The sequence below is a fragment of the Macaca thibetana genome, chromosome 11 (genome assembly GCF_024542745.1).
Source record: "Macaca thibetana thibetana isolate TM-01 chromosome 11, ASM2454274v1, whole genome shotgun sequence".
Taxonomy (NCBI): Eukaryota; Metazoa; Chordata; class Mammalia; order Primates; family Cercopithecidae; genus Macaca; species Macaca thibetana.
This window is the reverse complement of record NC_065588.1, coordinates 105,171,384-105,183,880: the sequence shown is the minus strand read 5'-3', so window position 1 is coordinate 105,183,880 and position 12,497 is coordinate 105,171,384. Positions and strand designations below refer to the sequence as shown.

Sequence of the window (12,497 nt, the reverse complement as noted above, 5' to 3'; positions counted from 1 at the left end):
TGCACCACCGCACTTCAGTCTGGGCAACAGAACGAGACTCTGTACCAAAGAAGGAAAAAAAAAAAAAATGACCAAGGTTTGCAAATCACATCTGATAAAGCATTAATACCCAGAATATATAAACTCAGAACTTCTAAAACTCAACAACAACAATAAAACAAACAAGGCCAGGCATGGCGGCTCACACCTGTAATCCCAGCACTTTGGGAGCCTGATATGGGCAGATCACGAGGTCAAGAGATCGAGACCATCCTGGCCAACATGGTAAAACCCCGTCTCTACTAAAAATACAAAAATTAGCTGGGCGTGGTGGTGTGCACCTGTAGTCCCAGCTATTTGGGAGGCTGAGGCAGAAGAATCGCTTGGAACCTGGGAGGCAGAGGTTGCAGTGAGCTGAGATCACGCCACTGCAATTCAGCCTGGCAACAGAGCGACTTCTCAAAAAACAAACAAACAAACAAACAAACAAACCCAAACAATCCAGTTCAAAAATGGGCAAAGAACTTGAACTGACATTTCTCCAAAAAAGACAGACAAAATGGCCAATAAGCAAATGAAAAGATGCTCAATGTAACTTATTATTAGGGAAATGCAAATTAAAACGATACCATACCGTTAGGATGGCTACTATCAATGAAAACAGAAAATAGTATGTGTTGGTGAGGAGAAATTGGAACTTTTGCACATTGCTGGTAAAATTCTAAAATCATGCACCATCTGTGGAAAACAGCATAGAGGCTCCTCAAAAAATTAAACAGAATTACCATTTGATCCAGCAATTCTACTTGAGTGTTTACAGAAAATAATTGAAAGCAGGGCATTTGGACACTAATGTTCACAGCAACATTATTCATGATAGCCAAACAATGAAAATAAGCCAAATGTCCACGGACTGACAGAGGGACAAACAAAATGCTGCATACACATGCAACAGAATATTATTCAGCCTAGGCCAGGTGTAGTGGCTCATGCCTGTAATCCCAGAACTTTGGGAGGCCGAGGTGGGCAGGTCACTTGAGGTCAAGAGTTCGAGATCAGCCTGGCCAACGTGGTAAAACCCCGTCTCTACTAAAAATACAAAAAATAAGCCAGGTGTGGTGGTGCACGCCTGTAATCCCAGCTACTTGGGAGGTTGAAGCAGGAGAATCACTTGAATCTGGGAGGTGGAAGTGGCAGTGAGCTAAGATGGCGCCACTGCCCTCCAGCCTGGGTGACAGAATGAGACTTCGCCTTAAAAGAAAAAAAAGAATATTTTCAGCCTTAAAAAGGAATGAAATTCTGATATGTGGTATAACATGGGAACCCTGAAGATATTAAGTGAAATAAGCCAGTTACAAAAGGGTGAATATTATATGAGTCCACTTAATGAGGTACATCTTATAAATATGAGGAAACTCATGACTTAATGAGGTCTGAGTCAAATTTAAAGAAAGAGAAGGTAGGGCAGTGGTTACCAAGGGCTAGGGGGAGGGGAGAATGGGAGTTACTGTTTCATGGGTATAGTTTCAGTACGGGATGATGAAGAGTTCTAGAGAGGGATGGGGGTGACTGCTACACAACAATGTGGCTGTACTTAATCTACTGAACTATACGCTGAAAATGGTAAATTTTATGTTAGGGATATTTTGCCACAATTTTAAAAAGTAGGCAAAGGATATAAACAAGCAATTCACAGAAGACAAACTATAAGACCAATACACCCAAAAAAAAAAAGTGAAGGAGGTAGAACTACATGTACTAAAATGGACACTTCTCTAATGCTTATTATATTTGGCCATGTAAATCACAAACAAAACAAAACAATATACAAGCCAGGTGCGGTGGCTCATGCCTGTAATCCCAGCACTTTGGGAGGCTGAGGCGGGCGGATCACCTGAGCCCAGGAGTTCAAGACCAGCCTAGGCAACATGATGAAACCCTGTCTCTACTAAAAATACAAAAATTAGCCGGGTGTGGCAGCACGCACCTGTAGTCCCAGCTACTCAGGAAGCTGGGGTGGGAGGATAGCTTGAGCCCAGGAGGCTCAAGTGCGGTGAGCTGAGACTGCACCATTGCACTTCAGCTTGGGTGAGACCCTGTCTCCAAAAAAACAAAAAATCAAACACCAAAAAACCCCACAATATATCATTTCTATGGATGCACAGAAATGTATTTAAATGAACAGAAAAAGGTCTGGAAGGATCCACCTTTGGGAACGGTAGAGGGGAGCAGGGTTGGAGTATTGATAAAGGGGACTCTGGCCTTCTCTGTAATGCTTTAATTTTTTACAAAGAGAACTGATTCATGCATTACTTGTATAATTAAAAAATTATTTATAGGCCAGGCATGGTGGTTCATGCCTGCAATCCCAGCACTCTGGGAGGCCAAGGTGGGCACACTGCTTGAGTTTAGGAGTTCGAGACCAGCCTGGGCAACAAGTCAAAACCCTGTCTCTACTAAAAATAAAAAAATTAGCCAGGAATGGTGGCATGTGCCTGCAGTCCCAGCTACTTAGGAAATGGAGGTGAGAGGATTGTTTTGGGGCTGGGAGGCAGAGGCTGCAGTGAGCGGAGGTTGCGCCACTGCACTCCAGCCTGGGTTGACAGAACAGAACCCTGTCTCAAAAAAAATTTTTTTTTTCTAAAAAATCAAAGTAAGAGACATTGGAAAGCAGAAGCAGAGAAATGAGCAGACATTCTGGGACAGCAGCCCAAGGATGGCTCTGGCTCCCAGTACTGGGTCCCATGTGAAAGATAAGGGCAGTGCTGACAGGCCAGGGTTAGGATAATTCACGTGGACATTTCAGCTTTCACATAATCTTTGGAGTGGTGCTTTTAACCCATTTCCTATTTGCCCCAAGAATATTCCTGTCTCTAATCCTAATGTAACATCATATACATTTCTGTTGTATATGATGTAACATCATATACATTTCTGTTACATTAGGATTAGAGACAAGTTCTATTTAGAAATAACTCCCAAGAACATGGCTGGGTGTGCTGGCTCACCCCTGTAATCCCAGCACTTCGGGAGACCAAGATGGGAGGATCACTTGAGGTCAGGAGTTCGAGACCAGCCTGGTCAACATAGCAAGACCCCATCTCTATTTTTTAAAAAAATTTAAAAAGGCCAAGCATTTTAGCTCATGCCTGTAATCCAAACACTTTGGGAGGCTAAGGCAGGTGCATCACTTGAGGTCAGGAGTTTGAGAGCAGCCTGGTAAAACCCTGTCTCTACTAAAAATACAAAAACTAGCTGGGCGTGGTGGGGAGTGCCTATAATCCCAGTTACTTGGGAGGCTGAGGCAGAAGAATTGCTTGAACCTGGGAGGCGGAGGTTGCAGTGAGCCAAAATCCCACCACTGCACTCCAGCCTGAGCGACAAGGCGAGACTCCGTCTCAAACATAAAAAAAAAAAAAAAAAAAAAAAAAAAAAGAAAGAACTCCAAGAACAGTTTTTCTATTTTCACATTTAAAATCAGTCAGACTTGCTTTGGCCTCAAAGAGCATGTTTACGTAAAATTAGATGAACGCTGGCAGCAAGTTGCACTTTTTTTTTTTCCTCTAAACCAGGAATGGGCTAAAAAAACAGGATAGTAAAAGAAATTATTCTCAAGTCGCCTCTTCTACAGAAAAGTACACTTCCTTCATAAAGATTTCTGTGTCAAGCAGAGCTCACATAGGAAAACACCTCAGTGAAGCACGATTTAGCTGAATGTTTTTTAAACCCAATTTTCTCCTTACAGTGACAGCAATATATACTTATTGTTAAAAGTAGAAGTAGTTTTCCAAAACGATTTTAAAATTACCAATGACTGCACAATACCAAAATGGCTAATATTTCAGCATTTTTCAGTCCAGCCTTTATCTGTGGAAGTTCCTACCTTGATGAAGTCAAATTGTATTTTGTATGCTGCTCTTTAATATTACAGCCTATGCCCTCACCCAAATTTTTAAAAAATTTCATAAAAGTGATTCTTAATGGCTGTATGCCATCGATTACTTAATCATTTTCCCATCTAAGTGCTAGCCAAGCACTACCCTGCTTAGCTTCTGAGGTCTGATGAGATCGAGTACGTACAGAGTAGTATGGCATTAAGTGATTGCTTAATCATTCTGTTTGATATCTACATTCTTTCCCCTTTTTGCCATAATAATTAGATGTTGGAGATCTCTGTGCATATATCGCGCTCTGTATAATACCCATGGAACGTCAGCAGATTTTATGAAGAAAACAAAACAGTTCTACAGTCAAAAAAGTTGGTTTAAAAATGAAGTTGGGCTGGGTGTGGTGGCTCACGCCTGTAATCCCAGCACTTTGGGCTGAGGCAGGCAGATCATTTGAGGTCAGGAGTTCAAGACCAGCCTGGATAACATGGCAAACCCTGTCTCTACTAAAAATACAAAAATTAGCCGGGCGTGGTGGCATGCGGCTATAATCCCAGCTACTAGGGAGGCTGAAGCAGGAGAATCGCTTGAACTCGAGAGGTGAAGGTTGCAGTGAGCTGAGATCGTACCACTGCAACAAGCTGGGCGACAAGGTGAGACTCTGTCTCAAACAAACAAACAAACAAACAAAGAAGTTGGGTAGGTTATTTCTGAAAACCTTTACCAAGCCAGTGTATATTGTGACTCTCCAAGTTGGGGGCCACCATTCAGTCATTCCTAAACTTGGTTGCTTTTAGACTCCATTTTTCAGGCTAGTTAAGTCACAATCTAAGTTTCTAGCCATTTTCATAAGGCGGGCTCCCAGACACAGAATTACTGGGTCAAATAGTACTGAATACTTCGCAAGCTATTATTGTGTAGTTCCAAACTGCTTTCCAGAAAAGTTGCACTAAGTTACACCCCTCTCAGCGGTGTATGGATGTATTGTCCAACAGCTGGACAGGGCTGCAAATTTGTTTTTTAATCTTTGCTGACAGGCAAAAAGTAGCATTTTTATTTTATTTGTACTTCTTTGATAATGGTCAAGTTGAACATTTGAGTTTTTTAGCAATTTGTATTTCTTCTTTTGTGAATAACCTAGGCTAATAGACTTTTTTTTTTAATGTTTTTCAAACCAGAATACTTCTTACAATACTTCTTATGTGGCAGTGGATTTCTTCCTTCCTTAAAATGCTGTTATTAACTTGACAATTTATGGTTCCATCTTTGATTTTTTTTTTTTTTTGATATGGAGTTTCACTCTTGTTGCTCAGGCTGGAGTGCAATGGTGTGATCTCGGCTCACTGTAACCTCCACCTTCTGGGTTCAAGTGATTCTTCTGCCTCAGCCTCCTGAGTAGCTGGGATTACAGGCACGCACCACCACGCCCGGATAATATTTTTTGTGTTTTTAGTAGAGACAGGGTTTCTCCATGTTGGTCAGGCTGGTCTCGAACTCCTGACCTCGTGATCCACCTGCCTTGGCCTCCCAAATTGCTGGGATTACAGGCATGAACCACTGCACTCAGCCTCCATCTTTGATTTTTAAAAAATACCTGTTTGTATCTACTGGGCTCTTGGTGTTTTTTATTCATAATGATCTATATGATTTTTTCCTACAATAAGGCTATTAACTCTTTGCCTGTCATCTGGACTTCTTTGAAAAGGTACACAATCCCCTTGAAATTCCCATCTAGATACCTTTCAGAAGGTGCAACAGTGTTAAGGATAAATACTGGTGTGAGGGGGGCTCCTTCTGATCCCTGGTGTACTGGGAGGTGAACTCTTCCAGCCACCTGATGAAAGCAGGACAGGCAGACAGGCCTTGAAGCAGGGAGTTCATGAAGCAGGTGTTCCCTAAATTAACAAGGCCAGGCACGAGCCCTAAAAAAAAGCAGGGGGAAGAAGAGAACAGCATATCATATTTGATCCATTTCTCTCCCATTTGGGACCCAGAGTTCCTGCGCTGTGGCCTTAAATTTGGAATCCCGATCCAAGAAGATCCTTATCCACAGAGATCTGGGCCAAGGCTTGGTTCTAGTACTGCTCCGCAGACTGTAAGCACAGAAGGAAAGGTCCCTTTTGTGTGTTATTTTTGAAACCTATCATGGTATCCAGCACAGCTTGGTTCTTCCTAAATGTACAAAACACTTAGTAACCATCTCCTGTCTTTTTCTCTTCCTCATTCTCCCCTACATGCTCTCTTTCTTCTTTAACCAGAAAGCAATGTTTCTGAGAACAGAAGAAAACAATTGTTCTGTTGTTACTTCCCCAGGACAATGATTCTGTTCTTATCTTAACAATCACTGGGAAAGACTCCACTATACCAATTCTGATCAGTCTTTCTGCAGAGATCAACAAAATCGAATATACTTCTGTCTTCTGCTAGCAATCGTTTTAAAAAACTTCTTATTCTCAAAGTTCTCAAAGACACACAAAAGGAGGGAGAATGTATAATAAACCTCAATTATAACTGTCCCCAGATTTAACAATGATCAAATTTCACCACATTCTTTTCTTTCTTTGCTGAATTTTATTCAATGTTACATAGTGCAACACTTTCAAAAGGGAGCATTTAAAAAAAATTAGAAAATAGTTTTTTAGTAATGAAGGCACTAACTTGAAATTTTTACCAGTTATTAGCAAGCTAGTCTGAGAGAACACAAATGTATGATGTAATTGGTCAGTTTGTACCACTGAAAACTGTAATTGCCATATTAATGAGAACACTTCTTAGACAATTACGCCGCTTGACATTTTTCATTACAAAGCATGCCTCAAACTCCAGTCTGGAGAGGGGCTGAAATAGAAATCTTTTTACTACAGGGTATCAAATAACAACTAATGGTAAAAGTACTGTTTCAAAACCTGAAGTCCTAATTTTAAAGATACAGAGAACAAATACGACCAACCTCCCAACCTTCTTTGTACTGTTTTCAGATAACAGGGATCTGGGTCAAGTCTACAGACCATAATGCAGTGTTCTCATTCTTACCTTTTCTACGCTTCTTTCTTTCTGTAATGGGACCCCAAATAACATATATTCCTGCTGCAAGAGCAGCAGCAATTCCACCTATAACTCCCCAGTTCTTCATGACTTTATATCTAAAAAAGAAAACAAATTTACGGTCTTCCCTCATCACAAACACAATAGGCGAATATACAGATATAGACAGAATAACATTTTGTCAAAATAACCCACCAAATACCTAATTTCAAGTTAAAGTAATATATAGTTATAGGATTACATCTTAAAAATCAGGATGTTTAGACATTAGGATTTAAAATCTAAGTCAGCCGGGCACATTGGCTCATCCCTGTAACCCCAGCACTTTGGGAAGTCAAGGCAGGAGGATCCCTTGAGCCCCAGAGTTTGACACCAGCCTGGGCAACATGGTGAAACCCTGTCTCTACTAAAAACACAAAAATTAGCTGGCCGTGGTGATGTGTACCTGTAGTCCCAGCTACTCGGGAGGCTGAGGTGGGAGAATCACTTGAATCTGGGAGGCAGAGGTTACAGTGAGCTGAGATCGTGCCATTGCACTCCAGCCTGGGCAAAAGAGCAACACTCAGTCTCAAAAAAAAAAAAAAAAAAAAATATATATATATATATATATATGTAAAAATATTTATTGAATGACTGAATACTAGAGAAAATATACAGAAATGAATTTCTCTTTTAGAATATTAGACAGGAAAGGGGCACACATACAATGGTATAAAAGAGCTGAATGTTTATAAAATTAAAGATTTCCTAACTACAGGCTTGACTTAAACACTGGTTATGCTTTTGCTACAAATTAAGAAATTTCACCAGCAATTTAAAACATTGTTTTTATACAAAGTTATATATTTCTACAAAATAAGACAAACCATCTATGTGTATATAGCTATGTAATGTGTATCTGCATATGTGTTACACATGTATATATACGTGTTTGTATGTGCGTGTGTGTGTAATACATTATTATCCCAATATTTGGATCATGTGAATATTGTTTTGATTTCAGTTTAGTAAACATTAACTTGGTGAAGAGTCACTGGTGATAATAGTGACTCTGCTTTACAATAATCAGCATTTCTTAGTATCATAGCTGATAGCTGAATTTCAAATAAATATTTGTTTTCCAAGACATAGCCAACAGAATATGCACCAAACTTGGTTAAGAAAGTGGGATTACATTATTCTGGTTCAGTCCTGGCTTTGCTACTTCATTTGGCATCATTTCACCTTCTAAGCCTCAGTTTCCTCATCTGTACGATGGGGACCATCCATAAGACCTACCTCATAGGGTTGTGGTGAGGATTAAATAAGTGTGAAGGTACAGAGTACATAGTAAGAACTTAATAAATGTTAGCTGCTACAAATTAAGCATTACAATCTCAGGTTCATTCATGACAGCTATTCCTTCTCTTTTGTTGGTTTTTTTTTTTTTTTTTTTTTTTTTTTTGAGACAGTATCTTGCTCTAGTGCCCAGGCTGCAGTGCAGTGGTGCCATCTCAGCTCAATACAATCTCCACCTTCCGGGCTCAGGCGATCCTCCTGCCTCAACCTCCCGAGTAGCTAGGACCACAGGTGCACACCACACGCCCAGGTAATTTTTAAATTTTTTTGTAAAGACAGGCTCTCACTATGTTGCCCAGGCTGGTCTCAAACTCCTGAGCTCAAGCAATCTGCCTGCCTCAGCCTCCCAAAGTGCTGGGATTACAGGTGTAAGCCACCATGCCCAGCCGGTGAAAGCTATTCTTGAAGTTTCCTAATGCATCACTGTGCTTTTACACAATACATGAGTTCACAAAAGTGCTTGGAAAGGTTACAAAGGACTGTCATGGAAATGCTAAAGCACTTTACCAGTGCTTAAAATCCCCCAGTCAAACACTAATATTTAAGGGTGCATACTCTATGCCAGGCACTGTGACAGTCTTACCTCATTTTTTAAACAATCCCACAGAAGCAGATTATACCATCACTTTCATTTTTATAACTGAGGAAACTAAGAGACCAACTTGGTCACAGTGAGTGAACGAACATGGCTCTGAATCATGCGTGTCTGTCTCCCAAGTCTGTGCTTAAAACCACAAAGTTCAAGACAGAAACTGAAGGAAACAGTGTCAAGGGGATGGGAGAGAGGACTTGTCCATGACTTTAGCAGCATAAGGAAAAAATACCCAGGGACAACTGGCGACTTTGGAAACTCCATTCCTCTGCAAAATGACATCACGAGAAGAGTGGTGGGGCCTGGGGGTGAAGAGATCTGGCTTCTCCTCCCAACTCTGCTATGAGGTCAGCTATGGGGCCACACTTCCCACCTACGGAATGGGGGCACTGGACAGGATAGGTATCGAGGCCTTTTCGCCCTGGAATAATAAGCTCTTTAAACCTGCTCCAGTTCCAGAGGAAGCCGACCTGAGCAACAGGTCTCAGTTATTTGGGGTCAGCAGTGGGGGAGGGGGTACTCAGTTCTGAAGCCTGGAGCCCTTGGGAGGGTGAATAAGGAAATGGGGGCCCTGACAGGATTGGGAACCCAGGCAATCGAGGAGTCCTAACAAGAACGGAAAGATTTAACAGGAACAAGCAGCCTTAACAGGTTAAAGAGGCACTGACCAATTTAGAGACCCTTGCAAAACAAGGGCCTTTACTCACACTAATAACATCAGGGACTCAGACAGAAGTGGGGATCCATATTAGACTAGAGGGCGGGCTAACAGGAATAGGGGGCGGTACTAACAAAACGCGGGGCTTGCAGGCCCGGGGCACTTACAGGACTGGAAGAACCACGCCAAGATTGGGGAACCCCTGGCAGATATGATTGGGGGACCCAGAAGGATTGGGGGTATACTAGAAAGATTGAGGGGTCTTGGCAGGCCTAGGAGGCACTGAAAGAACTGAGGGCACTGACAGAATTAGGGGCCCTGACAAGACTGGAGGGCCCTGGATGTCCTGGGAACAATGACAGGAGGGGGAGGGACAGACGGACCCGGGGGGTGCAGACAGAATTGTTGTTGCCGAAGGACTGGAGCCCGTCAGTCCTCCCACCTACAGGCCCAGGCCTCCAACCCTAAAGGACGCAGAAGCTCCCGGAATGCCCGCGCGGGCCCTGGAGACCCCAACTAGGGCATGAAAAAGCCGTCACGGGCCCAAGCTGGGGACCCTGTCCCGGCCTCTTCGGCCGCCCCGCCCCCCAAAATCTCACCTGACGGCCGCCCCGGTCCTCAGGAAGCGCTGGATGGCCCTGTCGGCCGCGGTCATCGCCGCCTCGGCCCGTGAGCTCAGCATTGCAGCCGCACCGGAGGCCTGAAGCCACCTCCGCCGCTACTGCCGCCCCCGCCGCCGCCTGACCGAGGGCTACGAAGGTTCCCGAGACAGCGGAACCTACGGCCGCAGGCCCAGTACCTCGGGGGAAGGTAGACCGCAGGACAGGGCCCGGGGGACCGGAAGTAGCTGCCTCCGGAGAGCAATAGCTGAAGGACCACGTCCTTTCTTTCTTTTCCCTTAGCAACAGACCTCAGCGTCGGTTGCTAAGCGAGGCTCAGCTGCCTGGGGTGCTTGGTTTTCAGATTTGCTTAGGCTCCATTGATAAATACAGATGGCACACTTCTAGGATGGACCCTGGGTCATGATTTGAATTTTTCGGTGTGGAGAAGGAGGCCAACGGCCGAAAGTCGGGTCAGGCCTTTGCTATAATTAGTTATTATTGTGGCCAGAGTGGAAATAGGTCGCAGAGGAAGGAACTTTAATGAGCATGAGGCCCATCTCTGACGATATCAGTAGAGAAATCAACGTCTTTAATAATAATAGCTAACAAACTTATTGTTTATTTAGGTGCCAGGTATAGAGCTAAGTATGTCACATACATTATTTACGTTTAATATTCACACCAACTCTAACATTACCCACATTTTACATCCCAGGGAACCCAAGAAATTCGAAGAAATAGTAAGTTTTTTGACACAACTTGTAAGTGGTGAAACAGAGATTGGCAGTTCAGTGTGTGTATCCCCAGAATAGCACTCTCCAACAGAAGTATACAGAAGCCACATAGGTAATTTTACATTTTCTAGTAGCCGCATTAAAGTAAAAAGCAAGAGGTAGGCCAGACGCCGTGGCCCACGCCTGTAATCCCAACACTTTGGGAGAATGAGGCTGGTGGATCACCTGAGGTCAGGAGTTTGAGACCAGCTTGGCCAAAGTGGTGAAACCCTGTCTCTACTAAAAATACAAAAACTAACCGGGTGTGGTGGCAGGTGCCTGTAATTCCAGCTACTCAGGAGGCTGAGGCAGGAGAATTGCTTGAACCCTGGAGGTGGAGGTTGCACTGAGCCAAGATCATCCCACTACACTCCAGTCTGGGTGACAGAGTGAGATTCCATCTCAAAAAAAAAAAAAAAAAAAAAAAAAAAAGCAAGAAGTAAACTTAATTTTAACCGTATATTTTCCTTGACCCAATATGTTCAAAATATTGGGGCAGGTTCAGTGGCTTATGCCTATAATCCCAGCACTTTGGGAGGCCAGGTGAGAGGATGGCTTCAGGCCCAGAGTCCAAGACCACCTGGGCAACATAGCAAGAATCCATGGCTACCAAAAACAAAGAAAAGAAAAACAAAAAATGTTGTCATTTCTATGTGAAAATTATTGATGAGATAATTTACATTCTTTTTTTTTTTTTTTTTGAGACGGAGTCTCGCTCTGTTGCCCAGGCTGCAGTGCAATGGCACAATCTCGCCTCCCAGGTTCAAGCAATTCTTCTGCCTCAGCCTCCTGAGTACCTGGGATTACAGGTGCACACCACCACGCCCGGCTAATTTTTTTGTATTTTTAGTAGATACGGGTTTCACCATGTTGGTCAGGCTGCTTCTGACCTTGTGATCCACCCGCCTTGGCCTCCCAAAGTGTTGGGATTACAGGCGTGAGCTACCGTGCCCGGCCCATTATTTTTTGGTTTTTTTTTTGGTATTAAGTACCTCTCAATTTGGAGTACCCACTTTTCATGTGCTAAATAGCCGCAAGTGACCAGCAGCTACCATATTAGACAGCACAGTTTATAAAGCATTAGGGCCAGTGAGATTTTCCCCTCCCTTTCAATTGCTTTCTCCAACTCCAGACTGAGTAATTGCACTCATGCTGGGGGTGGTGTTGCATACCCGTAGCCCCAACTACAGAAACAAAACAAAAGAAATCAATGCATTAGATCAGTGGTTCTCAAAGTTTTTGTTCTCAGGATCTCTTTGTATGCTTAAAAAGGATTGAGGGATTTTGTTTATATCTAACTGTACCCTGTTAGAAATTAAAATTGAGAATTTTTGTTTCCTTAAAATTGAGGTATATAGGCATATCTGGTTTTTTGTTTTTTGTTTTTTTTTGAGACGGAGTCTCGCTCTGTCACCCAGGCTGGAGTGCAGTGGCACGATCTCGGCTCACTGCAAGCTCCGCCTCCTGGGTTCAAGTGATTCTCCTGCTTCAGCCTCCCAAGTAGCTGGGACTATAGGCGCCCGCCACCTCGCCTGGCTAATTTTTGTGTTTTTAGTAGAGAAGAGATTTCACCATAATGGCTAGGCTGGTCTTGAACTCCTGACCTTGTGATCCACCCACCTC

The 12,497-nt window shown here is 43.1% G+C and overlaps 1 protein-coding gene across 6 annotated transcripts in view; it reads right to left on the bottom strand.

The window, feature by feature from the left end:
- The window catches only part of USP30 (ubiquitin specific peptidase 30), a 100,397-nt gene that overhangs the window by 24,502 nt on the left and 63,398 nt on the right, over nucleotides 1-12,497 (bottom strand). For 2 of the 6 annotated variants that reach the window (XM_050749776.1, XM_050749778.1), the window contains exons 3-4: nucleotides 6,900-7,009; nucleotides 5,606-5,788 (exon numbers count right to left, since the gene is read on the bottom strand). In XM_050749776.1, coding sequence (XP_050605733.1) covers nucleotides 5,606-5,788; nucleotides 6,900-7,009 — 293 coding nt within the window. Of the gene's footprint in view, nucleotides 1-5,605; nucleotides 5,789-6,899; nucleotides 7,010-10,098; nucleotides 10,288-12,497 lie in introns of those variants that run through there. The other 4 variants (XM_050749774.1, XM_050749775.1, XM_050749779.1 and 1 more) reach the window with 4 other exon arrangements.